Source organism: Papaver somniferum, chromosome 6 (genome assembly GCF_003573695.1).
Source record: "Papaver somniferum cultivar HN1 chromosome 6, ASM357369v1, whole genome shotgun sequence".
NCBI classification, from domain to species: Eukaryota; Viridiplantae; Streptophyta; class Magnoliopsida; order Ranunculales; family Papaveraceae; genus Papaver; species Papaver somniferum.
In genome coordinates, this window is record NC_039363.1 from 131,456,282 (window position 1) to 131,483,129 (window position 26,848).

General features: G+C 35.0%; 3 protein-coding genes across 5 annotated transcripts; 2 read left to right on the forward strand and 1 right to left on the reverse strand.

Moving 5' to 3' along the window:
- Positions 1–1,952: 1,952 nt before the first annotated feature.
- Positions 1,953–2,594, reverse strand: LOC113291502. The gene has a single exon (XM_026541027.1). The coding sequence runs from the start codon at positions 2,592–2,594 to the stop codon at positions 1,953–1,955; it is 642 nt and encodes a 213-aa protein (XP_026396812.1).
- A 1,555-nt stretch (positions 2,595–4,149) lies between these two features.
- Positions 4,150–9,258, forward strand: LOC113289331 (flavin-containing monooxygenase FMO GS-OX-like 3). 3 transcript variants are annotated; one of them, XR_003330951.1, is made up of 8 exons: positions 4,150–4,787; positions 5,219–5,346; positions 6,108–6,260; positions 6,368–6,450; positions 8,048–8,183; positions 8,283–8,440; positions 8,679–8,864; positions 8,942–9,258. XR_003330951.1 is itself a non-coding variant. In XM_026538562.1 (8 exons), the coding sequence occupies exons 1-8, from the start codon at positions 4,238–4,240 to the stop codon at positions 8,963–8,965; spliced, it is 1,434 nt and encodes a 477-aa protein (XP_026394347.1). In that variant the 5' UTR covers positions 4,152–4,237; the 3' UTR covers positions 8,966–9,258. The 3 variants fall into 3 exon arrangements, 2 of the variants coding, with proteins under 2 accessions (XP_026394347.1, XP_026394348.1); XM_026538562.1 differs by having other exon boundaries at positions 4,152–4,787; positions 8,283–8,456; XM_026538563.1 differs by having other exon boundaries at positions 4,154–4,787; positions 5,276–5,346; positions 8,283–8,456.
- Positions 9,259–23,743: 14,485 nt separating this feature from the next.
- On the forward strand, positions 23,744–25,527 carry LOC113286191. The gene is made up of 5 exons (XM_026534879.1): positions 23,744–23,894; positions 23,988–24,040; positions 24,766–24,942; positions 25,054–25,134; positions 25,230–25,527. Exons 1-5 carry the CDS (start codon positions 23,838–23,840, stop codon positions 25,396–25,398), a joined length of 537 nt encoding a protein of 178 aa, XP_026390664.1. The 5' UTR covers positions 23,744–23,837; the 3' UTR covers positions 25,399–25,527.
- The last annotated feature ends 1,321 nt before the right edge of the window (positions 25,528–26,848 follow it).

Sequence of the window (26,848 nt, forward strand, 5' to 3'; positions counted from 1 at the left end):
CCACAAAACCTATCATTATTTAAATTGTTTACTCTTCATCTGATGATTCAGAGGATGAATCTTCAAAGGGGGGATGGGTTATACTCTGAGAAATTGTTTTTCAAAATCACATAGCAGTTAAAAAATCTAAAAGGTTTCCTCTTCTTTTTTTCATAACTCTCCAAAGATTATTGCTCCTACAACAAAAGAAAACAATATCAATTTACAATTAAATTATTCAATAATTCACTACACATACACAAAAAATTGTTGGATAGGTAATCGGTAAGTTCTTACGATTTCCGAAGGTAATGGAGCCCTTAATAGATATAAGGTTCTCTGTGACGATACATGTTCTTTCACGTCTGAAGTGATAATGTTTAACCCCGTTATCAGATACTTAACCATTCATTCATTCGGATTCCCGTTATGTATAATCAACCTTTGCAGACTGCTCCAAAAGGTTTGTGTTATTTAGTTGTTCATTTTCTTTTTCATTCTCCAGATTAACGTCGACCCATAAACTAACAATCAATTCGTCTTCCGCCGGAATATAACCGACCATAATTAAGAAAGAAAAGTGTTGTTTTGTAAATAATAACTTGGACAAAAGAAGTGTTTATTTTTGTAGATCGAGAAGAGAGTTGGTCGAACTAATGTGTTCATTGGCAAACCATATGTGATGTATTTATACATGGTCAGTATACATATCCATATATTGTACAAAGAGATTTTCACGGATAAGTATACATATCTATATACTGTACACAAAGATTTCACGGATAAGTATACATACCCATATACTGTGCACAGAGATTTCACGGATAAGTATGCATATCCACATACTGTACACATACATTTAAATGATTTCACGGATAATCCAAATTGTAAACTCCATGCCATCAAATATAAACATATTCATTTGCATACATAATTGAAGCCAAAAAAATAATTTGAAGTCCCTCCTACATATGCATGTAGCATTTGAAATTTTAAACACAACAGTGAAAGGGTTATCATACATCATCATCATACATACCCGCACCATCGTACGCAGCCTCCTCGTCATCGTCATCGTCCTCATCATCGTCATCATCCTCATCATCATCTCCATCATGTTCATATTCGTATTCGACATGCCCGTCTCCTTGAACATGTTGAACTGCATGTTCAAAGTCATCTGGGATTTGATCATTGTAATCTCCATAATAATCAAATGCACCATCCTCGTTTTGACCAGGAACAACTTCTTCTTCTAAGTATGTATCATCATAATCTCCATCTGATGATGGAAGTACCACATATTCCATATCTGAACCCTCCAAACTAGACAAGTCCGCTGCCTGACCTCCTCTACCAGGACGCGCAACAATGTGCTTGACAAGATCCGTTCTTAGTTGTAGGTGCATTTCTAGGTTTTTCAGAGTTAACATAAATACAAGACCATTATTGGTAGGTTCCGGATTCGGATCAGGAACAACTCTGCCCCAATCCGTATCCCAACGTTCATGCTCGATAATCATGTTGTGTAAAATAAGACAACATTTCATAATTAGGCTCAATTCGAATTGTTGTCAATACTTACATGGTGATCCGACAATTCTGAATTTACCCTGAAGCACTCCAAAAGCACGCTCGACATCCTTTCTTTTAGACATTTGATACTTGTTGAATCTCACATACTCGGGAATGTCCAATGTCTGACTAAAAGATTGTACAATTGTAGTCAACTTTGGATACATACCATCGGATAAGAAATAAATCATATTGTATTGGTGACTATTGATGACATAATTGCATGGAGGTGCTACACTCTTTAGCATGTTATCAAAAAGGGGTGAGTGTGGCAACACATTCAAATCGTTGTTTGATCCACGCATTCCAAAAAAAGCATTCCAAAACCACAAATCGTATGATGCCACCGCATCTAATACCAAACTACCATGTTTCTCTTTACTCCGGTAAGTTCCTTGCTAATCTATTGGACAATTCTTCCATGGCCATTGCATACAATCAACACTACCAAGCATTCCAGGAAAACGTCGTTCCGCATTCTCAGCTAGCAACCTCTGAACATCTTCAGGAGTAGGTTCACGCAAATATCTTTCTCCAAAAGTCATGCAAATGGTGTGACAAAATCTTTTTAGATAATAGTATATTGTAGTGGCACACATACGAGTGTAATCATCGATACTATCATCTGCCGTACTTTTGCATAAACATTTCATCATGGCAACTAATTTCATATGCGGAGAATGCCCCATAGTACCGGTTGCATCCGGACGTTGTTGCCATTCTGGATCAACTTCAAGCAATTTTCCTAACAATTTCTCGAATAATTCTTCCATCATGCCTAGACGTTGTTTGAATTGTCTTGAGGTATAACTAGTTCCAGGTGTAAAATAATCATTCATCATTTTCGCATCATGCCACAATCGATCACGAGTTATTACACTACGTGGATGTACCTCCCTAGGTATCAGTTGACGAATAATATGCAAACGTTCATCCAAACAAAGTTGTGTAGACATTAGCAAAGCTTTCTCTTCTTCATCACTAGAAGTATCCAAATAGATTCCATATTTAACTCTCACATAGGCACGCATTAGACTCATTATGTACCTTTGCAAACAACAAACATAGTACAGTTTGTCTATTCAATACATACATACAATTCAATCAATGTTATACATCGATAAAATGGTAGTTTACAAACATTTCATTCAACATAAATCAACACACACAACAAGTAATAATCATGGATTTTTCACTAATTTTTTTTTTTAATTACATTATTGAACTGCATACTACACACCTAACCAACCTAATATGAACAATTTCATCAAAATCAAAATCAAAATCAAAATATTTTTAAATCCTGAAATTTGAATCACTCACCTTTAATGATTTTCTGGATGTAATTTGAAATTGAAGAATGGATTTGTTTCACCTTGGAGTAACGATCAAACTCTTTTAATTTAAGACAACGAATCGCAAATAATCGATATGAAAATCAAAAGGGATAAAAGGGTTTTGAGATGACGAAAAATTAAAGAAGAATAAGGGAAGGGAAATCCGAGCGGGTTTCTGATGATTTATACTATAATACGGAAACTGAGTAGTCGTATCGGTCAAGTCAACGAGTTGACTTATACGACAACTGAGTAGTCGTTTGACACTATTCATACGGCTGTTGAGTATCCGTATCATGTAGGGAAAGGAGAAAAGGGCACCATAGTGAGATTGTCTTCCTTGTGACATTCCTTCCCTTTATTTGAGGATAGGGAAGGGATGCCCTGCACCATTGTGCTTGGCCTAAGGGTTCAAGAGAACCAAGTAACAGCAGTGAGTTAGCATAGTGGGACGGTGAATTTTTCAGGCCAGCTGTCATAGCCAGCGAATAAAAAAAGTGCATAGTGCCGGCCTAACACACTACGCAAATACCTAGTACCGTTGATTATGGGCACAAACATAGCTAGTTAATAATTCTCCGAATCATTCCCGAATAATTCGCGTACGTATCCGAACTGATCGAATCCGAATGATACTTCCGAACTATTTGAACTCCGAACCTAGTTCGCGGATTATATGGACCTCACGAACTGACCGAATCCGAATGATATTTTCGAACTAGAACTCCCACAGGTAACTCTCTGACCAGAGTTCTGTTGATTGGTTTTTGTTTGATTTTGTATATACTTTATATTTAAATACAATTATTCAGTTAAAATTTTCTATTGGTAGTTGTTTAACCAGTGTTTTATGTGTTAATTTTTGTTTAAAAAAGTCTATAAACTCGTTTTATAATACATTTATGCGATTAAATTGTTTACTTCTTGTTAAATAATCACGCTAAAATATTTTTTTCCATCTTATAAATCATATACAAACAAAATTAAGGTCATAATACTTATCAATTTATCATATATGTAAGCCGAATTTTAAGTGCCGAACTCACATTTATAAAACGAATATGCACGTACGTATGCCGTTCAGAATTATTGTTCGAACCATGAACCGTTGACCGGATTTTTGACCGAATCCGATCTATCCGAATCCGTATAATTCTCGTACGTATGCCGTCCCGAACTACTACCCGTACCCCGAATTGCTAACTAGGAATAGACAAGCAATTTTGTCTTTCCACCAACGACCACATCCTCTTTTCGTTGTTAACAAGTCAAATTACCCAATCGCCATGGCCAAGTGTCTTTCTTCGCATTTCGGCTGAAATTCAATAACTACCTCCGACGTAAAGATGATTTCAAGAAAAGTAGCTGTGATCGGTGCAGGTCCTGCTGGCTTGGTTGCATCGCGAGAACTGCGCAGAGAAGGTCATGAGGTGGTAGTCTTTGAACGGAATAATCAAGTTGGTGGAACATGGGTATACAACTCAAATGTCGAATCTGATCCATTAGGATTGGACCCTTCTCGAGCCATCATCCACAGCAGTCTCTATGATTCTCTAAGAGTCAATCTTCCTAGAGAAGTCATGGGTTTTAGTGATTACCCTTTTGTTGCAAAAGTCAAGGATGGGACGGATCCAAGAAGATTTCCTCATCACAGTGAGGTCTTACATTATTTTGAAGATTTTGCAAATCATTTTGGACTCATTCAGTTGATTCGTTTTGAAACTGAGGTAATTTATGTTGGATTATTGGAGGAGGAAGAAGAATTGAGGGAAGGTTGGGTAGTCAAGTCTAGGAAGAAAGGTGAAGTTGGTAATTCATCTGTTGCCCGTGATGTGTTTGATGCTGTGGTTGTGTGTAGTGGGCAGTATACACAACCAAATATTGCAGAAATTCCAGGTACTCCTTTTCTTGCACCTTATGTTTTTGTTTGCACACTTGCACCAAAAAATTGATTTTTAACCATGGGGGACTTAAGCACACGCACTTATACTCATATGAAGATCACCATTAGGCCAGCGCCATCCATGGAACTTTATTCTCTCGTAAAGCCAAACAACACTTTCAGAATAGAGAGAATCGTTGCAATTTGCATAAACCCACCCTTTGTTAATAGTCCATTCCAATGCAAAAGCCGTTGCTTTATATCTGGAAAAAGTCAGTCACTGCACCTACTATGGCACTAATTTTGAGATTTGAGTGCACATAGGTTTATTAGGTTCTGATGGTACAAACAAAATACGTTGATGTAACCTTGTCAATTTAGTTGTATCTGTGTAAAGTGGTCCATTTCTAGGTGTTCTTTCCTGGATGGATTTTGCTTGTTGTAGATAATCGTGGAGTTACTTTCATTATTATATATCTTGCGACCACTGTGTCCGTTCTAGGCATTGATGCATGGCCAGGAAAGCAACTTCACAGCCACAGCTACCGTGTTCCCGAGCCCTTCAGTGGTCAAGTATGAATCACTTTTCTTTATTTCCTCATACTTCAATTCCATCATATGTGCCCTGTACTGTGTTACCCTTAAATCTTGCTTCTTCTGTTTTATCTTGGACTCGTACATGCATGCTAGTTTTGTGAAAAGTTTCTTTTATGATGGTCTTGGACTGAAATTACGTCTTTCATAAGAATCAACCACTACGTAGTTAGTCTGATGGCCTAGAAGTTGCAATGGACTATAGAGCTTTTTAACTTGCTGGAAAATATTTTTCTGAAAGCAACTCTGACTGAAGCAGATGAAAGAGCAAAGTCCTTTTGGAGATTATTGACCAAACTTTGTAAAAATATTTGAATTAGTTCAAGTCAACTCTAGAATGGATCACGTGATTGACGACCAAACCACAAGAATGGTGAAATATACTAACTAAACGTTACCCTTTCATATCAAGAATTCTGATGAACTTCCCCAATTGCCTGAATGGCCATCCACACAAATAATTAACATGTTTTAAAAAATCAGTTATTTGTGATAGATTTAATTTAATAATAGAAGACTCAAGCATTACACGGCAGAAAATTTGATTTTCTTTGAAATTTCAGCAAACACTTACAGCCGTGATATCTCCTGCTGGCAACCTTAAGTATCTTCGATACTTTGAAAGGAAAAATATATTCTTCCAGTAGAATTATCTAGTAAATATTATTAGTTGTTGCAGTTTTCCTCCCTTATTTTCTTCATTTTCACCTAATATTTCTTTCTACTCTTCTTGTTCACAGGTTGTGCTTGTAATAGGAAACTCTGTTAGTGCTGAGGACATATCTAAGGAGATTTCTGCAGTTGCAAAAGAAGTTCATGTTGCATCAAGATCTACCACGGATGTGTTACCTACCAAAAAATTTGGTTATGATAACATGTGGCTTCATTCGATGGTTAATCACATCCACATTTGTTTGCTTCTTAAGACACATTTATGAAAAAGACTTCTGAACCTTATTTTGTAAGTTAGACATACTGAATATATATAGCTTCTATGCAGGTCAAGTGTGCACATGAAGACGGAACTGTAGATTTCCCAGACGGAAGCTTTGTTCCTGTTGATGTTATTGTACACTGCACGGGGTATGTATTACTAGCTTTGGTTCACAAATTTTGGATAAGTCAATCTTCTTATCCTCTATTCAATCCTAAGTAGGGTAGACCAACTTTATGCCTGATCAAGACACCTTTTGATTTATGAACTTCCGACCTCTTTCCCCAGAACTGTGGTTGAACCATGGTGGTCCCCTGCGTTTCTGGATACTAAGACCATTACGTAACCTACTCCATATCCCATTGCTAGTAGTACGATTCTTTAGATGAATGAGATACTTCAAGCTCAAAGTAAATACCACTAGTCTGAGCCAGAGAAAGAACTTCACTAGCCAAAGTGTAACAAGGGAATGTTTGATGCAATCAACAAATCTTTCTCAGAGAAATTCATAGAAACAACTATAGGTTTACCCTTACGCAGATAGAGCCACACGACCTACTCTATCTATTGGTCCAATACTGGGAATCTCTTTGTATGTCTTTTGTTCCAGATCCGTAGTGATATTGAAAATTCAGCGATTTCAGCCTTAAACCATATCAAAAGCGTATGTTTTAATGAAAATGCTATAAACTTTGGCTATTCAGATGTAGGAGATGTACGGTTTCTTAGATAAGGAGATGTATATAATAAGGATGAAACATCAAATGATAGACTTCGACACCAAGTAAGATTGCTAAAGAGTCAGTTTGCTGAAAATATCGAAAGAATGATGGAAGGATCGCGTTACCTCTATAGGATTTATCTGTGATTCGGTTGGTATGCCTAAGGAAAGATTTAAAAACAGAACCCATGACGTGATGATGTACGAAAAGATGTAGATTTCTCTCAATTGTATAGCAAGAGGACTGAATACGGAATTTGGAGTAAGTAATACTGAATTTATTAGTTCGCGACATCCTACATTTGCTGCTTACAGGCTACAGCTACCGAGAACAATGTTTGAGCAAAGCCACTGTACCTGATACTGAGGAAGGAAACCTTCAAATTTCAAAAATTGAACAATCGTGAACGCTGAGGAACTGGCTGGGCCGCTTAAGTATCAGTCGAAGCTCTCAGGTGCACTATGGAAAGATTTGAGGCCAAGGATGATCTTTGGAGTCCAGTCAGGGAAAGCTCAGGTTTTTATCAATAAGAGTAGTTGATTGAAGTCAAAGGACTTGAATGCCTTAGTGTTGTCGATACTGAGAACATCACAATGTGCTATCAACAGCAGTTTATTGCTATGCACTTCTTTTACAGTCTTAAGCTAGTATCCATCAAAATCTGCAGACATAACTTATTTATGGTGGTGAAGAACCACCATTCCCGAGATCCCACATATTAGCTCTACATGATTAATTATATACTAACGACTTAATGTCTAATACACAAGACACAATGCTGAATAACTGGTAACATTTGAGTAAAACAAGAATTTGTTTATGCGATTTTATAATCAAATGTAGGATAATAATGCTGATTGATCAGTAACATTTTAGTGAAACAAAAATGTGTTTTCATGCGCTTTATAATCAAATATAGGATAATAAACAGTTTAGGTGCTAATCAATTTCTGTAAGCTAGTATTTTGATTTAGTTTGATAAAATGTTTTATCCTAGGTGTTTTCATTCTCCACCATTTTGCAGGTACAAGTACTATTTCCCTTTTCTGGAGATCAATAATATTGTGACCGTGGATGACCATTGTGTAGGTCCTCTATACAAGCACATTTTCCCTCCGATGTTGGCTCCAGGGCTTTCTTTTATCGGGATACCTTTTTGGGTGTGTTCTTGTTGACTTAAGCTTAATTCTTATTAGTCTCAGTGCTTATGTTTTATGTGGGCACTTGTCACAAAATTCATTCTATTCACATGATGCCAGACTCTAGCTTTCCCCTTATTTGAAATGGTAAGCAAGTGGGTGGCTGGTGTTTTATCTGGACGATGTAAACTCCCATCTGAAGGGCTGATGATCGAGGATGTTGACGCCTTCTATTTGGAACTTGAAGCAGCAGCTGTCCCAAAACGTTACACTCATCGGTTAGTAGAAAAGCAGGTAAACTGTGTTAAATCAAAGGTGTTTGGTGGTGCAAACCTGTTTAGTTATCTATAGCATATTAATGGAAACTGTTTTGGAACAAAAGCAAATTCTGCATAATGAACTCAAACCTCTTCAGTAAATCCCTCAATGTATTAGTCCAAGTTGTTCGATGAAGTGAAGTATATATTTCATCCTTGATCCTCAAGACTAGTTAAGTCTCTTTGTTATTCTGTTCAGTTTGACTACAGTGATTGGCTTGCTGCTGAGAGTGGGTGTCATCCGTGGGAGGAGTGGAGAAAGCAGATGTTTAAGGAACTTGTGAACAGCCATATAGCACGACCAGAAACTTATCGCGATGAATGGGAAGATGAATATTTGATAGTGCAAGCCCAAGAAGATTTTTGCCAGTATTCACCAGCGGAGGTTAGGAATGTGCAGCCCCTTCAAAACATGATCCCGCAATTTCTCTTTTAATTTTATTTTTGTTTTTTTTTCTTCAGATCGGTGCACATGGCAAAGAGTAGTTTCCTGTTGAATATGGTACATATGCCAACTGAACCAATGTGGGTACAACATAATTGACAGGATAACAAATGATCCAAGTACGCTACTAAGAAATGATGCATATTTCTTTTTCTGAAGAGCGAGGCTCTTTCCAAACTTTTTTAAACTTTATTTTCTACTAAAAGAACACGTAAACATATGTATCGATCGTGGGAACTCTGAAAATTCTTGATGTATGAAGAATAAACAAAACATAAAGTATCGCTTCAACATGACATAAATAAACATTGAAAAAAGGTCGAGAAAGTAAAAAGGGAGAGCATACAAGATTGCCTCTTTAGGCCTTCTCAAAGGGTATAATAGAAATAAGAATCCCACAAACAAACTACCATATTGGCCGTTAAGCCTAGCATTTTGGTGTTTGATTCCGTCCAAAATAAAGATTGAATCTTGATATCTCTAATTATATTTGCTAAATTTTTCCTTTTGTTGTTGAAGATCCTTTCATTTCTTTCCTTCCAAATGCACCACCATATTGCGGCCGGAAGATTGTTCCATATACGGTTAAGCCGCTTATCACCCCAATCATGACTCCAAGTTTGAATCGTGTGGCAATATGATCATTGTAGCTCCAACGGAAATCACATCCTTCAACAAAAGAAGTCCAAATTCTTTTAATTCTCCAACACTCATGAAACAAGTGAGAGCTTGTTTCATCTTCTTCTTCACAAAAACTACATGTCCTATCCACGTCCATTTCCCTTCGAACAAGTTTATCGGTCGTCATCAACTTTTCATGAGAGAGAATCCAAAGAAAGAAATTAACTTTATAAGGATATAACCGACTCCAAATAATCTCGCTTAGGAAATCCATCGCATCCGTTTCACTAAGAGAAGTTACTCCATTCTTTACCGAGTATGCCTCCAACTTAATGTTATCCCCAACTATTCACAATCTATAGTCTACAACTCCTTCTTGTATATTAACCGATTCAAGTGATAACTTTATGGAAGCAACCTCCCTCAATATAGATTGAGAATATCTTTCACGAGACATAAACTTCCATTTGATGCCGTCACTAGTGCTTTCATACAACCGAGCCACTACACACCCTTTGGTTCTTGAAGCTTCATAAGCTAACGAAAATCTATTACAAATCACACTATCACCGATCCATAAGTCTTCCCAAAATCTAGTTTCTTTCCCCGCACCAACCTTGAATCTTACATGTTTATTAAAGTCTTCAAGCTCATTGTAAATATTGTGCCACAAACTAGAACCCTTTTGGACGAAGAGTTCCCCACCCCGTTGAAATTTCGCCAAATTTTTCCACAATTATTTTCCTCCAAAAAACATCATTTTCCGTTCCGAATCTCCACCACCATTTTTTGAGAAGAGCGGAATTCATATGTTTAGACATTCGAATTCCAAGACCCCCCACTCTTTTTAGACTTCAAAACCGTAGACCACCAAATATTATGAATCCTTTTCTTATTTAAGTCATCATCCTATAAGAAACTTCTTACTACGAGTATTATTAAGGACTATGAGTGATTTGAAGAAACTTGGTAAGGTTTATTAGGTTATATAGAACTTGTGCCTCTGGGGTGCACTTAGTTAAATCAACTGATTTTAGTTTATTACTCCCTCCGTTTCTGGAAAATATTTACTGTTACTTTTTTAATTTGGCCGATTTTTAGTATGTAATGAAAAAATGATAGTAAATTTTTTCCAGAAACGGAGGAATTATTATTTTTATTTTTCAATATGAAAAGCAAAGATAATTATCAATGAGAAGCACATCATTCATGTCATTCAACGATGCTTCAAAAAACAAAATCTTTTAACACTTTACTTCTAATCTAATGTAACTAGGAGAGCCATTCCCTTGTAACTTATTCTCTCAGCTCTAGCAATTGTAAGTAAAATATTTGTCAATTTGTCTGTGTTTTTTGCACATGGTAGCACTTCAAGTTTTAAGTCTTCAAAAATTTAAATTGTTTGAAAATTGAAAATGATAAATGGTATCTGAAATCAGATGATGGAACTTCCATAACAAATTATGAGTATCAAGGGATTATGGATTAGAGAATACGAAATCAAAGATAAACATAGATGACAAAATGACTAACGTGGTTTGGCATTAACGGGATCGTATTACTCACATAAACGCCATGATCTTGTATTGCTAATACATCATGATCTTGCATCACTTATTATAAAGTGAAGCCAATGATCGACATGGTCATTCAGAGTCAATTGTCTGTCGATAAGAGTAGAACGGTGACGTTCGTGCATCACTGTGAGTTTTTACGCATCTCCGGCGTTAATATCAAGTTGTTATTGACATAACTATCTCTTTATTCCTTCACGGGTATTTTTAACCGTGGATTGATGCCATGAAGTGTTCGGTTGATAAAGAGTATACGGATTACTTAACGGTCAATGTCTGGCATCACTACTCCAACGAATGCCCGCGACTGGCATTACTGAGAAATCAACGTTTATTATCACTGATAGTCGAGTCTACTCGACTTATCAAGTTCATCAAGTCTCTACGAGACTCACTATTCTCAATTAACTTATTGCTTACTCTGATTAATTAGTTCTCATATGGAGTCTTGGATCAACCACTTGATCTGGTATCTCTCACAGATGACTTAACTAAATGGTTTCTCACAAATGACTTAACCGACTCAACAGTAGCAGTACTTAGTTCTACTACTAATTAATCACGAGACATCAAATATGTATGTGTGGATGTTCACTAGGGTTTTGGTATGGCGGTCGGCAATGTACGGTGTAGCAATACAATAACAACAAGAAAGTAACTAGATCTTGTGAACATCAAGAGAGTGAAGAGAGTTATGGGCGTGTAACTTTCAGTCTTACCTGCATTGCGGACATGACTTCACCAAGTTATTTATAGTCTTCATTCTTCGATACCTTCCGCCACTTACGAGATCAGTGTATACTACAACTACTATAATTAGACCGCTCAATCTATTTATTGGAGACAGACTTACACATACAAGTCTTATCTTTACTTTTCTCAGCTTCCTCTCTGTTTTTTACAGAGAATCCTTAACAAAATAGTTTCACATCACACGTCCAAGAACTCCAAACTACAGTTCAACGACACCATATACTACAAACACATCATACTCTGATCTTACTCTTTCTTTGTGTCCCTCTCTAAGTCCAAACCTTCTTATCCTTTATGGCCGAAGTAAGACTGGAACATCCTTTTCTTGATTTAGATGAGTCTTTTACGATTTTGATCTCTCGTACTCATACAAGCATAGCTTACCCCTAACTATTCACATTATTGTTTTTACCCTAAAACAGAAGGAAAATCCTGCTCGGATGCTCGTGGTCCTAATTTATAATTCATCCCAATACGTGATGTTTAATATGTAATTGGTTGACATCCTTTTCGTGTGGGACTCAATGTTGGTTATAAATATCTCTCTTCACTTGAAATTGTTTGATATGGTATAATTGTATAAAATAAAAGAAAAACACAACCATATGAAAGAAATGATGGGAAAAGTATAACAAGTTGTTAGAGCAAAGCTCGGTTGAACCCATCAAGCATTTGTATGTCAAGTTTAGTTGTCATATTTTAGTGAATCAAAACGCATTTAAAGAGTCGCTTGATTATTTACTAGAGTCAACTTCGTATAGGTTAGCTAGAAAGTTACTAGGATATGAGACTTACAAGTATTACATGAAGACTTGAAGAATGTGAAGAAGTAAAGAGCTACAACGACGACATCATCCTTCCACTTGAGGTTAGTAATATTTGACTTGAAATGTTTCATTCCTAACGTATATTTCAAGTCGTGCATATTGAAAACATAACTGCGAAGCTGTGAATGATTATACTCTAGTTAGACATTCAGGAATTACAATACGAAGTATAACGTCTATCTTTTGAACTTCGTATATAAGACATCGACATAATCATATGAATGCTATTGTGATTATGTGTATGGGTATGGCTGAAGATTTCGTCCTAGGAAACAATGTTTTACATCCGTTTAAAGGAAGTACAATTCATAAACTTGTTTTATGAATCGCAAGGGAAATCGCTAGGCTTATTGGTGTTGTTATTCATTGCAAATCTTTGGATTACCAATATCTGTGTTTAGTATAACCGCTCATAACTTGTTTATGTATCTTGGTAAAACTATTCACAAGGCCTGACTTTTGTATTGGTATGACTTTTATTAGTGAAACTGATCTTAAGTAATCACCTAAGATGGTATGATCGATATTTGTAATTGGTGTGACCATTCCTAGTCATAGGGTGACCGATCCTAGAACTTGGTTTGGACTAATAACAAGATGTGTAATCGATCCTTGTAGTAGGTTAACAAGTTTTAGTAATTGGTGTGACCGATCCTATAACTTGTACAACCGAATACAAGTTTATACCATATATATGTGGTAACCGATCCAAGTACCTAGTAAACCAACTTTTGGTAACTAGTGTGACTGATCCTAGTACCCACATGGAGGTAGAACCGAAACTTGTTTTGGTAGCCGCTAAACCCATGAATGGTGATTGAATGTTTTTGATCAATCACATAGTTCTTGGAAATCAGATGAACCAATTCTAAACTTGTTTGGAAGTGTGGCAAATCGATTACAAGATTGCAAATATAAAAAAGGATTTACAAAGTAAATATGTCGACATACTTTGAACATGTGCAGTAACTTTTATCTTTTATTGTTCAAAGATATTCCTTAATAGCTAAAGGAAAGAATCCCGGATCGAAATAAATTGAGAATCTTTTAGTTAAGGTTTTTAGTTCTATATGCTTTTAATTTCCAGCAATTAAAATCGTATCTTTAGAAAATAAAATTGGTAATGTGCATTTACTAAATGGAGATTTTCTACTGAGATTTCGGTCAATATTTGGACAGAGCATTTCCAGGAATTACGAAAACCGAATTTGGAAATATATTGCATATCTTGAGAATATTTTCGGTTTTGGAAATTCCTTGGTGTCCAAACCTCCTTGGTCTATAAATATTGAAGTTTGCATTTCAAGCAAACTAATCCTCATATCCAGCAAATCTACCTAGTTGTGTTGTTACTGGTGGAGTCGTCTATTCGGAGAGGAAAATACCATAATTAGGCGAAATCTCTTACGACCGCTCGTTTTACAGACTTCTTTGGGATTGGGAATCTCTACGAGTACCGTTGGTGGGAAACTAGATATTTGTAGTTTATTACTCCGTCCGTTTTACAAATACAGTCCGCTTTGACTTTCTCAAAATATTAAGGATACCATACTATTTTACTTGACTACCCTTAGTTACTTACCTATTTTATTTTAATAAAAATGCTAGCAATAAAGACTATCCAAAATTGGTGTGAGAATTGTAAATACGAAATATAAAAGGAAAATTTAAAGGATATTGAATTTAAAAAGTATAAACTTTATAAAGAATCTAATTTTTAGAGTTAAATGTATATTTCCTTAAAAGGAATGAAGGATATATTTGTTTCCTCAATTATACTAATTTCATTAATATTTTGGATTGGGTCACGTTAAAAATGGATTTATGAATATAAAGAATTCAAGGATATATTAGAGAGTTCATTGAAAAAGTATGACTATAAACAGAAGCTGGACACAATTTTGAAACTGACGAAAAAGGAATAGAGGACGGTCTTTCAGAAACAGAGGGAGTATTAGTTTTAGATTGATTTCATTGACTAACGGTGGTTGAACTTTGATTGCACCTAGTTTGTTTATGCTTGAGAATCTTCTCTTCTGATATAGGATTCACTCAAACTAGATCGAAGTTTTGACGGGGATCTTTAGACTGTTTGTAGATCTAAAGACGTCTTGTGATAATCCATTGTTAACAGACTCCATTTTCTGTGTGATTGATCACAAGAGATTCAAGTAGATTGTGTGCAGGTGTTTATTGAAGATCTAAGAAGATTTGAAGACAAAGAAGATTGCTTGTTTGAGTTCGTAATCTTTGTTATGCACAAAACTTGATCGGCTGGGGATCCAACTATAATCGTTTTATCTATGTGATAACCTTGATTGATTAGTTGAGTAGATCGACATCAACATATTTTCTTTGTGACTAAGAATTATTGATTGCAAAATCTAGACAATTACTTTGGTAGTTGTATTGATAGATAGATCTAAGAACCTGACAAAAGAGTTTATTGGGATAAACGGAAGAGCCTTTTGTCAAACTCATATCACTTGTTTGAAAAGAGTCGTTACCGAACAGATTTGTTGTTCCTTTACTATTTGGAATACGAACCAAAGGAATTATTCCAAGTGCGTGACTTATTACAAGTTGGAGGCGCATGGATACATACGGAACTAGGTGAACTTTAGTTGCTTGGTCTCAACTATATGAAGTTGGTTTAGATTTTGTATAGCGGCTTAATCCTGAGAGTATTCAATTCTATACAAGGTCCCGGGGTTTTTCTGCATTTTTGGTTTCCTCGTTAACAAAATCTTGTTGTGCCATTTACTTTTAATTTCTGCATTATAATTATTTTATTATAATAAAGTAAATTTCACTTTATACGTCAACATGACACTTGAAATTGATCCCATTGGTTTCGGTTATTTCCGTACCTTTTATTAAGTAATCACTTTGTTGTTGTATTGTCTCGATTCCATATCCATAGACAATCACACAAAGTGTATTGGTTTTCTCCACTTGCCTTTGATATTTAATTCACGAGTTAGGCCAGTTCGGACTAACCCTATATCAAGTGGAATTGTGTTGAAATATTCGTTGAGTGATTGTATCTCCAAGAGGTTTATACATAGTGGGTCTTGTATAGGTTGTGAACAAAATAAAAAAATTGTGGTGTATTTGGGTACCCTCGTCTTTTCAATTGGTATTAGAGCAGGCAAACACGAAAAGATCTAACAACCTGTGTTTGGTGCGATCCAACCTATAAGATATGAGTCAAAAAAAGAAAAGCAAAGCTAAACTTATGAAAAACTCAGTTAACATATGTCAAGATAATGAGAATAATATCTCAGGAAAGGTCAATGGAAATTGGTCTCGTAATTCTTTTCGAAAATCAAAGAAAAAGTCTATGACTAATAACTTCATTAAGATTCAGGTTCATGATCAAAAAAGAATGAATCTGAAACTCAAGAAACATGTTTTGGATCCGACTCCAACCTCTAGTGAAAAATCGTCTGAAAAGAGATTATACTCACTAGACTGCCCAAGTTCTAGTTTTAGTAAAATGTTAGAAAGATTATTCAAACATGTTGAAAGCTATTCATAAAAGGGAAAAACCATTGACAATCTAGATGATGTCCTAGAACTTATTGTTCAATTGAATGTAAGAATTTGTGAAAGAAAGCGAAAAACACTCAGTCTTCAAAATAATCTAGCAGATTATTTGGAACAAAAATTGGCTTTATGCAACGAAGTTCATCAACAGACTACAAAGTGTGAAATTCTTACTCAATCGCTGGAGCATTCACAAATAAGGAATAAGATCCTTATTGAAGATAGTCTTACAGAGACATGTCGAAAGGTATATTTAGACAAGTGTTTAGAAAAATATTTCCAACAAGGAATGGATACTTTAAGAGAACATATAGAATGTCTTGAACAAAAGACATCAGCACTTTGTGAATTGGCAGATCTAGACCACACGGGTTCAAGTTCAAGGAACATACGATCCTGGGAACAAGATATAATCAAGGATATAACATCTCACAATATTCCTAATGAAGAGGATGGACTCAAAACCCACACAAGGGATCATGATGATGTCCCTAAAAGTAAGAAGGAAGAAATTCCTCAAAAGGAATTTAGTGAGGAAAATCCTCACCTCGACGCTTAACTGCATTGGAATGTGCATCCTTACAATGCCCAATCCACTGATGTAAGGAAGCACACATATCTAGGAAATATGTATCATGTCAATAATCTCTTATTCAACGTAGAGAGTTTACACAATCTACCGGAAGATGCATAATCTGTCTCCATGTGTAGAAAAGTTGTTTTGCAAACTACTTGTGTAAACATGATAAGTTTCCTATCTAAAGTATCTCTTGATACTGATCTAGAAGATAATTTATTTTCGAAGAAAGTTGTGAATTAGTAAAACATAAGATGCGAAAATCCTTTCAAATCTTGTCAGAATAATTTATTTAAGGCTGAAATCTATGTTTGGTATGTGTTAAAGATATTTCAAGCATATGTACTCAACGTGTCTGAGAACTTATGATAAAGGATGTATTCTCAAACCAGATCTCAAGCAAAACTTCTGAAAGCCTTGAGTGGAATGACTTCTAAGGAAACTGTTCATCTTGATGATACCTTCAAGAAATATGGTTGTGAAGACATACAAAATGAAAAGGAAGATGTGACTCATCTCCTTGTACAAAACAGTTTGGATGCTAAGATTGATATTATCAATCTATGACAAGTCCTCCTCAGTACCATCGAAACGCATCATAGACAGGCAGCACTACTAAGAACTGATATTTGTAACCAAAGAAAGCTGATTAAACTTGGAATTGGTAATAGGGAGTATTCTCTGAATAATAATCGAAAAGTTAATGATTTAGCCTGTGAACATAATTAAGGTACTATGTGCAAAATACGAAATATCAGTCGATATGTTGTTGATGAAGATCCTGAAAAATTTGAGGAAATTGAAGATGATCTTTGAAAAATCTGTTGGAAAATAGACAGTAGTTTTTGGTTGTTTCGATAAAGTCTATTATGAATAAAACTATCCTATTTATGAATAAAATTATTAGTTTATAATTTTTCTTGTGATAGTTTTTCAATTACATAGCCTGTGCTTGAATGCTTTATATTATTGCTATGCATGTTTATGGGATGTTTGATTTCGATTTTTATAACCTTTATATTGGATCTCATATTGTGTGAACCCTTATGGTTTGGGTGAATTTTTGATTTAGCGGGATTAAGTTCTAGCCCATGTTGGTAGGCTTTATCAAAGGATCATAAAGGGTTCTGACTGAAACTAATATGTGAAAAAGTCACAATATATTGAATCGTTTTTGGTTTAGCATAAAAGCATATGTATTTCGTGGTTTCAACTTTTGCATTGCATTAGTTAAAACCGATTTTAAACCTTTCTCTGGTAAAGGTTGTTGTCGTTATTCTTTTGTTCTTGCGATAGGATGACAACACAATGATATTCCTCCCCAGAAATATGCGAAGAAAAGGAGAAGAGGATGCGGAATTTGAGGTAACGAATTTGTTATTTAATCGTTTTCATGTTTAAGAAAAGCCTGATTTTATTGCATATATTTATTGCTTTTGCTTAACAAAATTTCCGTAAAATTGATGTTTATTCCATTATTTGTGTATGGATGTGTGTGTGATTCAATTTTTTCCGGTTAAAAAAAACTATTGTTATCTTGCTTTATTGTTTGGTATCAATAGTTTAGGCTTATAAAATTACGGAGCAATTGCGGTACTTTAATGTCTATGTTTGTTTCAATTGCTTCCGGTTGAGGTAAAAAATTATGTAAGTTAATATATTTGATTTGTATGAATTGTTTATGGATTAACAAAAAGGGTTTTCGGGATGAATTGTTTAGTCCAATTCGATTCCGGATAAGAGAAACTAAGTTATTTGATCTTAGTTAGACTTATCAAAGTGGAGGTTTCGGTTATTCAAGTCTAATTGAATGCCTTAACAAGAAATGCTAGTTAACTAACCTAGTACTTGTCTTGTTTAAAAAGGAAAGGTCTAAGTTATTATTTGAATAATTAGAACCTGATGAGAAAAATAGAGTTAATTCTGATCTTTATTTTGGTCTTATCGAATAAGCGATTATGTTTGTGCAATCAGTTTAGCAAAAGAACTAAGGTACTTAGTCGATTTTTGATTTTCTAAACTATTAAGGAAAATTCCTTCGGACAATTGTTTCCTTGGTAACATATCAAAACAAAATTACTTTGTAGTTTCGGTTTTCATATTGATTATCTAAAATGGTGTGTGGAACCCTCGTGCTTAACTCTTATAGGTTGCAAGTCTTTTGAGATTTGTAAAATCCTTTATGTTTGTCCTTTACTTGATCATACCTTTGTCATTTTGTGACAAAAAATGAGAGAAATATATGGAGTAAACAAGTGATTTGGTATCATTAAGTAAAGGACAATGGTGCTTAAACGTTATATCTAACGAAAGAGTAAAGCATAAACTAAGGGGGGGGGGGGGTAACATATCATATTGATACTTGTAGCTATATGGACTACAAAGGGAACAACAAAGACGAGCGGATTGAAAATATACCTATCTTACCTTTAGGAGGAATATTAGCTTTGCTATTACAATGTCAACAACGGCATTTATGGATTGAATGTATACAGGTTATTGTGCTGTTGAAACTCGGAATCAAGCGTATGTGTAATGAATTCTTTTAATTTGTTTATCCATATGATGTAAGAGTTTTTTCACTAAAATTGACAAAAGGAGAGATTGTTAGAGCATAACTCGGTTGAACCCACCAAGCGTTGGTATGTCAAGTTTGGTTGTCATATTTTAGTGAATCAAAACTCATTTAAAGAGTCGCTTAATTATTTACTAGAATAAACTTCGTGTAGGTTATCTAGAAAGTTACTAGTATATGAGACTTACAAGTATTACATGAAGACTTGAAGAATGTGAAGAAGTAAAGAGCTACAACGACGACATCATCCTTCCACTTGAGGTTAGTAATATTTGACTTGAACTGTTTCATTCCTATCGTATCTTTCAAGTCGTGCATATTGAAAACATAACTGCGAAGATGTGAATGATTATAATCTAGTTAGACATAGTATTAAGGAATTGCAATATGAAGTATAACGTCTATCTTTTGAACTTCGTATATAAGACATCGACATAATGGTATGAATGCTATTGTGATTATGTGTATGGGTATGGGTGAATATTTCGTCCTAAGAGACAATGTTTTACATTCGTTTAAAGGAAGTACAATTCATAAACTTGTTTTATGAATCGCAAGGTTAATCGCTAGGCTTATTGGTATTGTTATTCATTGCAAATCTTTGGATTACCAATATGTGTGTTTAGTATAACCGCTCATAACTTGTTTATGTATCTTGGTAAAACTATTCACAAGGCCTGACTTTTGTATTGGTATGACTTTTATTAGTGAAACCGATCTTACGTAATCACATGAGATGGTATGATTGATATTTGTGATTGGTGTGACCATTCCTAGTCATTGGGTGACCGATCCTAGAACTTGGTTGGGACTAATCACAAGATGTGTAATCGATCCTTGTATTAGGTTAACAAGTTTTAGTAATTGGTGTGACCGATCCTATAACTTGTGCAACCGAATACAAGTTTATACCATATAGATGTGGTAACCGATCCTAGTCTCTAGTCAACCAACTTTTGGTAACTAGTGTGACCGATCTTAGTACCCACATGGAGGTAGAATCAAAACTTGTTTTGGTAGAACCGTTCAACCCATGAATGGTGATTGAATGTTTTTGATCAATCACATAGTTCTTGGAAATCAGATGAACCAATTCTAAACTTGTTTGGAAGTGTGGTAAATCGGTTCCAAGATTGTAAATATGAAAAATTATTTACAAAGTAAAGATGTCGACATACTTTGAACATGTGCTGTAACTCTTATCTTTTATTGTTCAAAGATATTCCTTAATAGATAAAGGAAAGAATCCCGAATCGAAATAAATTTAGAATCTTTTAATTAAGGTTTTTAGTTTTATATGCTTTTAATTTCCAGCAATTAAAATACATACCTTTAGAAAATAAAAATTGGTAATGTGCATTTACTAATTGGAGATTTTCTACTGAGATTTCAGTCAATATTTGGATAGAACATTTCCAGGAATTATGAAAACCGAATTTGGAAATATATATCATATCTTGAGAATATTTTCTGTTTTGGAAATTCCTTGGTGTCCAAACTTCCTTGGTTTGTAAATATTGAAGTTTGCATTTCAAGCAAACTAATCCTCATAGCCAACAAATCTACCTAGTTGTGTTGTTACTGGTGGAGCCGTCTATTCGGAAAGGAAAGTACTCTAATTAGGAGAAATCTCTTACGACCGCTCGTTTTAAAGACTTCTTTGGGATTGAGAAGCTCTACGAGTATCGTTGGTGGGAAACTAGATAATTACAGTTTATTATTAGTTTTAGATTGATTTGATTGACTAATGGTTGTTGAACTTTGATTGCACCTAGTTTTTTTACGTTTGAGAATCTCCTTTTCTGATATATGATTCACTCAAACTAGATCGAAGTTTCGACGGGGATTTTTAGATTGTTTGTAGATCTAAAGACGTCTTGTGATAATCCATTGTTAACAGACTCCGTTCTGTATGTGATTGATCACAAGAGATTCAAGTTGATTGTGTGCAGGTGTTTATTGAAGATCTAAGAAGATTTGAAGACAAAGAAGATTGCTTGTTTGAGTTCATAATCTTTGGTGTGTACAAAACTTGATCGGCTGGGGATCCAACTATAATCAGTTTATATTTGTGATAACCTTGATTGATTAGTTGAGTAGCTCGGCATCAATATTTTGTCTTTGTGACTAAGAAGTATTGATTGCAAAATCTGGATAATTACTTTGGTAGTTGTATTGATAGATAGATCTAAGAACCTGACAAAGGAGTTTATTGGGATAAACGAAAGAGTCTGTTGTCAAACTCATATCACTTGTTTGAAAAGTGTTGTTACCGAACAGATTTGTTGTTCCTTTACTATTTGGAATACGAACCAAAGGAATTATTCCAAGTGCGTGACTTGTTACAAGTTAGAGGCGCAGGGATACAGACGGAACTAGGTGAACTATAGGTTTAGTTGCTTGGTCTCAATTATACGAAGTTGTTTTAGATTTTGTATAGCAGATTAATCCTGAGAGTATTCAATTCCGGACAAGGTCCCGGGGGTTTTCTTCATTTGCGGTATCCTCGTTAACAAAATCTTGTTGTGCCATTTACTTTTAATTTCCGCATTATAATTGTTTTATTATAATTAAAGTAAATTGCACTTTGTATGTCAACTGGGCACTTGATATTGATCCCATTGGTTTCGGTTATTTCCGTGCATTTTATCAAGTGATCACTTTGTTGTTGTATTGTCTTGATTCCATATCCATAGACAATCACACAAAGTGTATTGGTTTTCTCCACTTGCCTTTGATATTTAATTCACGAGTTAGGTCAGTTCGGACTAATCCTATATCAAGTGGACACTGTGTTGAAATATTCCTTGAGTGATTGTATCACCAAGAGGTTTATACACAGTGGGTCTTGTATAGGTTGTGATCAAAATAAAAAGATTGTGGTGTATTTGGGTACCCTCGTCTTTTCACAAGTAAATATAGAAAATGGAAGGATTTTCATTGAAAAATTTAACTTATAGAAGTGTGGTTGTAGGTAAAATAATCCACAACTAAATCAAAATATGCTTGATAGGATTTTTATTTAATAAGAAACCTGTTTTGAGGTATACTGAATTTTTTTTGAGGCATTGTCATTCATTATCCCATCTAGGGTGGGTTTATAAGGGGTGTCTAAAAGTAGTGCAATTACCTATATATCCTTAAATAATTTTAATTACTAGAGTGCCATTATCCTCAAAAATCTAAAATTAAAAATCAAAATAACCTTTAAACTTAAACATCTTGGACTCAAATTCAATCAAGCAATTAATCAAGCAAAGGAAACACGAATCGAAGATGTTGGAGTGCGAAATCCAAATCTCGATTGCTCTCAGATATATTTTAGAATGTATTTATAACAAACCCATCCTGTTTTTGATTGATTTTATTTTGTTTGATCGATGGAATATGATTTCAAAGATGAAATTAGGTTTTTCAGAAGATCAGTTCGGTTGATCTTGGAACATCAATTTTGAGCTGAACCTAGTATATGATTTAGAAAAACACTATGTTCGGCTAATGCGACTTTGTTAGATTTTGTTCGAATCAGCCGAACCTAGCATTGTTATTCGTTTTAAATTTTTAGAAGATCAGTTCGGCTGATCTTGGAATGTCAATTTTGATCCGAACCTAGTATATGATTTAGAGAAACACTATGTTCGTCTGATGCGACTTTGCTAGATTTTGTTCGAATCAGCCGAACCTAAATTCGTCAGTTACATAGTGAAGTTCGGCCGATAAGTTGTTAGCCGAACCGTTCATCTGGTCAGTAGATCTGGGTTTTAAAAATTCAATTTTTTGACAGATTCGACTTATGAAAAGGACATTAAATCTCATTTAGAAGTCTACCTCTGATTTGAATCACACATTTTGGCCACTTCTAATCACTAAAATCTCAAAACCCAATTTTTTTTTCACTTCTTCTTCTTCTTCCTCTCAAAAATCCCAACTCTCTCACATAAATTTAATTTCTCTACTAATTTTTCACTAAAAATTTAATACTTAATCAACCCTTAAAATTCTTAATTAATCAAATCTAATCATAATCATTAACACTAATTATGTAAGGGTAGTTATGCCATTATCAAAAAGAGTGGATAAGGGATGACATTGTTTGTTATTTAGTGACTCTATTTTGACATTATTTAGCATGCCTCAAAAAAAATTCAGTATGCCTCAAAACATGTTTCTTTAATAAGAGCTAAGTAGCCGACTAATGTAGCTTGATGAGACCAATTTCACATCCACCCTTCCTATGCCCTCTGTGTCTACATCACAGTGGGCTTAATGGTTAATTTAATTTCAAAACTTGAAAGCCCATAAAACTATCTGAAACGTAATCCGGCGTTTTCTTACAAATCTGGGAAGACCTACCTTTTCGAAATTCTTTTCAGTAGTCCTTGTTTCTGCCCAAGGAAGCAACTCCCGAAACCCTACCCAAACCTCTCTGAATCTGCAATGGTGGAAAGGGATTCCGACGACTCTGATGCTCCTGAGGAAGTCTCAGTCCAACAGGTAGTTACTCCTCTGAGAGGAGTCCTCTCTCTCTTTCTATCCCTTTTTGTTCGTATTGGTCAGTCATGGTGGTTAATTGATTTCATGTTTTAGGGTTTAAAACAAGTTGAGGAGCTCCAGAAAGCTGAGAGAGAAAGCAAGACCAGGTATTTATATACTTTTCATTGAAATAAGCTTCAATTTCACCCTGTGTTGCTTAAATGAGAGTATGGGTTCCTTGGGGGATATGATAGTTTATATATTTTCATTATTGATTTTGCGGCTTCTGGTTCTTCTTTTGTAAGATTGGTCTTTCATTTTGAACTCGCACCGAATCTGTCACGATATTGAATTTATTAGATTGTGTATTTTACTTTTTGTTGTTTTGCTTAGTTGGAAACTTGAAAATACTATGAATGTTTTGAGTAAGTCTTAAATTCCAGTGTTTGTGAATCTTGTAATTTCTAATCTATTGGATAGTGAGAGATTAGGTGTTAGTTGAAAATCTCTGAGAGCAATTTACTTTTATAGAGGATGATTTTGAGTGTTGTAGGTTTGAAGACCTTAACATGTCAGCTTTAGTAGAAGGGATCTGTAAAGAGGTTATTTGAATTTGAATAGAGCACAATGACTTAAAGTTTCTTAGTATGACTAGTGGTAACCTGTTGGTTCAATGGACTATTGATTATCTAAATATTCGGTGTAGTTTGAATAAGATAGCTTATGTGCTTGATTGTAGATGTGTAAGCAAGCAGCCTTGAAATGCAATTGAAGACATTTCAGGTATACTGGTTCAATTTTATACTTCCAGAGTGTGATATGTATCATGTTGTTGAGAAGTCTGTTATATTCAGCTTCAAGGAATTGGGTGTAACTTCCATTTCCTTTATAGGATTGCTCAAGAAGGTAAAGAGCGGAGAAGACGCTGGGCTCAGAGAAAAACACCTCGAAAATCGAAAGATGACGGAGCTGTCAATGAACTGACAGAAACTGAACTAGAACAGGAGGACGGGCATAACCTTGGAACACTTCCAACTGACATTGTTAAACTGCTTGTTGATCGTGAGAAGTATGTTACATTTCCCTCTGTTTCTTGTGTATGTTATCCTGTTAGGCAGCTTGTGATATATTTATGTGCTTCAAATGGTGATTTTTAACGCGGAGTCTTTTTCTTGTACAGTCAAGTCTTTTTATCAGATTCTGAGGAAGAGAAAAACAATGAAAACAGTAAGCGAAGAAAGAGAAAGGCGAAAACCTTCGGGTAGGATGCCATATATTCTAGTTACTATCTTTTAACGTTTTCACTGTAGAAATTTGTATTTTGAACTAATTAATGTTTTTTTGCGAGATTTTCAGGCCTAATATGGTGATTTTGAAGGATATATCCTCAGCTCAGTGCTTGCAGAACTCCTTGGATTTTCTTAAGAAGAGAAAAATGCAGGTTAAAAGGTCATCTTCGGTTTTGAAAAACTCCAGTCAGGCATTACGCCTCATCTCAACGAGCGGTTTGTTAAATAAGGAATAAGATGTTTGATCTAGATGTATGGGTTTTCGTCTTATAATTACAGTCTTGATCTGCTTTTGCTGCTGTGCTAGTAAAAGGCGAAATAGTGTAATGAATTTTAATATTCCTAATTTATATTCTGTTTGCATATCTTGTTTGCACCTTACGATATATGCACTAGTATGTTAGTGGTTTAGATAAAATATCATATGCTCTGTAGCTTTTGTTTTCACATACAGTATGACATGATAACCGCTTAGCAGTAGTTTATGTAGTCTATCATCAGCCGAGAAGTCATTCCGAGTAAGATTCCCATGAATTTAGTGTTCATATAGAAAAGCTATGCTGGCTGAATCTGTTATTGGCATAGAATCTTCTTGGAGATTTTAACCTTGCAGTACATTTGTAGGATTGAACCCGTCAGTGCTAACATTTTCAGTCAAAGATTTGGATGGTTACCATACCAATAAGTAGCTTTATTTAGGAGATCTTCTGGATTAGAAACCGAACCTCGGTCAAGTAGTTCCTTCCTTTCTCATATTTAAAAGTTGGCAGAATCATATTCTGGATAATGATTCAGATTTCATTCTTTATTTTCTTATTTTTACTCAAATTCTACAGATACTGAGCAATATTATAACACTAGAATTATTGTGTAGAGGAAGTAAAGCTTGAAGTATCAGCTGAATGGTATCCATTTGTTAGAGATTTTATTTTATAATATATATGGTGAAAAGAAAATGGCATCTACTTATCTGCTATAGTGTCACCACTTATCGTTTCAGTTGATAAACAAACTGAGAACTCCATATGGTAAGTTTGCACATGCCCCCAGAGGGAATCTGATTCTTTTTTTGGAATAAGATTCATATCTGTATTTTCGCTAAAGGAGAAATAACTTTCTTATATGTTCCAAGTACTTGGTGTGTTATTTTAAATAATCTGTAATTGTTTGATAATCATATCTAACCTTATATGAGATGGATTCCTCTTATCTGATGACAGTGAAAGTTTGATTCTTGTATACTTGCAGAAAGCTTGGTTCATGAGATTATAAGATGAACAGGTCCAATAAGTATTGTCTTCAATTCCTGGCCATTAATGTGACCAGTTCATTGGAGACTGGATAGAGTGCAGTGACAGCCATGAGCTGCACCACTAATGGATTTGTCTATGATAAAACAAGGCTATCCCACTGATTGAAACGTAAATAACTATGCTTAAATTTCATTGATACGAGATAATACTAAGTTAATATTGGCAATTCAGAATACATAGAAACACAGTTCCCCCTGATGCACACTCTCAGGTCTGAACTGGAGAATACCCCTTCTAACGTTAACTACCTATGCCTTAGTATTACATAGACATAACAACTAGCGAACTAATTTACAGAGATGATTATGGAGCTGCAAAAGCATCGTCTAACCACTTAACTTGGTGATGGGTCGAGCTGCCATTATCCTTGTTG

Bases quoted from the DNA above. Each gene is read 5' to 3' on its own strand.
- LOC113291502 (XM_026541027.1), bottom strand. From the start codon at position 2,594: ATGAGTCTAATGCGTGCCTATGTGAGAGTTAAATATGGAATCTATTTG.
- LOC113289331 (XM_026538562.1), top strand. From the start codon at position 4,238: ATGATTTCAAGAAAAGTAGCTGTGATCGGTGCAGGTCCTGCTGGCTTG. The intron at 5,347-6,107 runs GTATGAATCACT...TCTTGTTCACAG, and splicing joins CCGAGCCCTTCAGTGGTCAA to GTTGTGCTTGTAATAGGAAA. The intron at 6,451-8,047 runs GTATGTATTACT...ACCATTTTGCAG, and splicing joins GTTATTGTACACTGCACGGG to GTACAAGTACTATTTCCCTT.
- LOC113286191 (XM_026534879.1), top strand. From the start codon at position 23,838: ATGGTGGAAAGGGATTCCGACGACTCTGATGCTCCTGAGGAAGTCTCA. The intron at 23,895-23,987 runs GTAGTTACTCCT...TTCATGTTTTAG, and splicing joins AGGAAGTCTCAGTCCAACAG to GGTTTAAAACAAGTTGAGGA. The intron at 24,943-25,053 runs GTATGTTACATT...TTTCTTGTACAG, and splicing joins CTGCTTGTTGATCGTGAGAA to TCAAGTCTTTTTATCAGATT.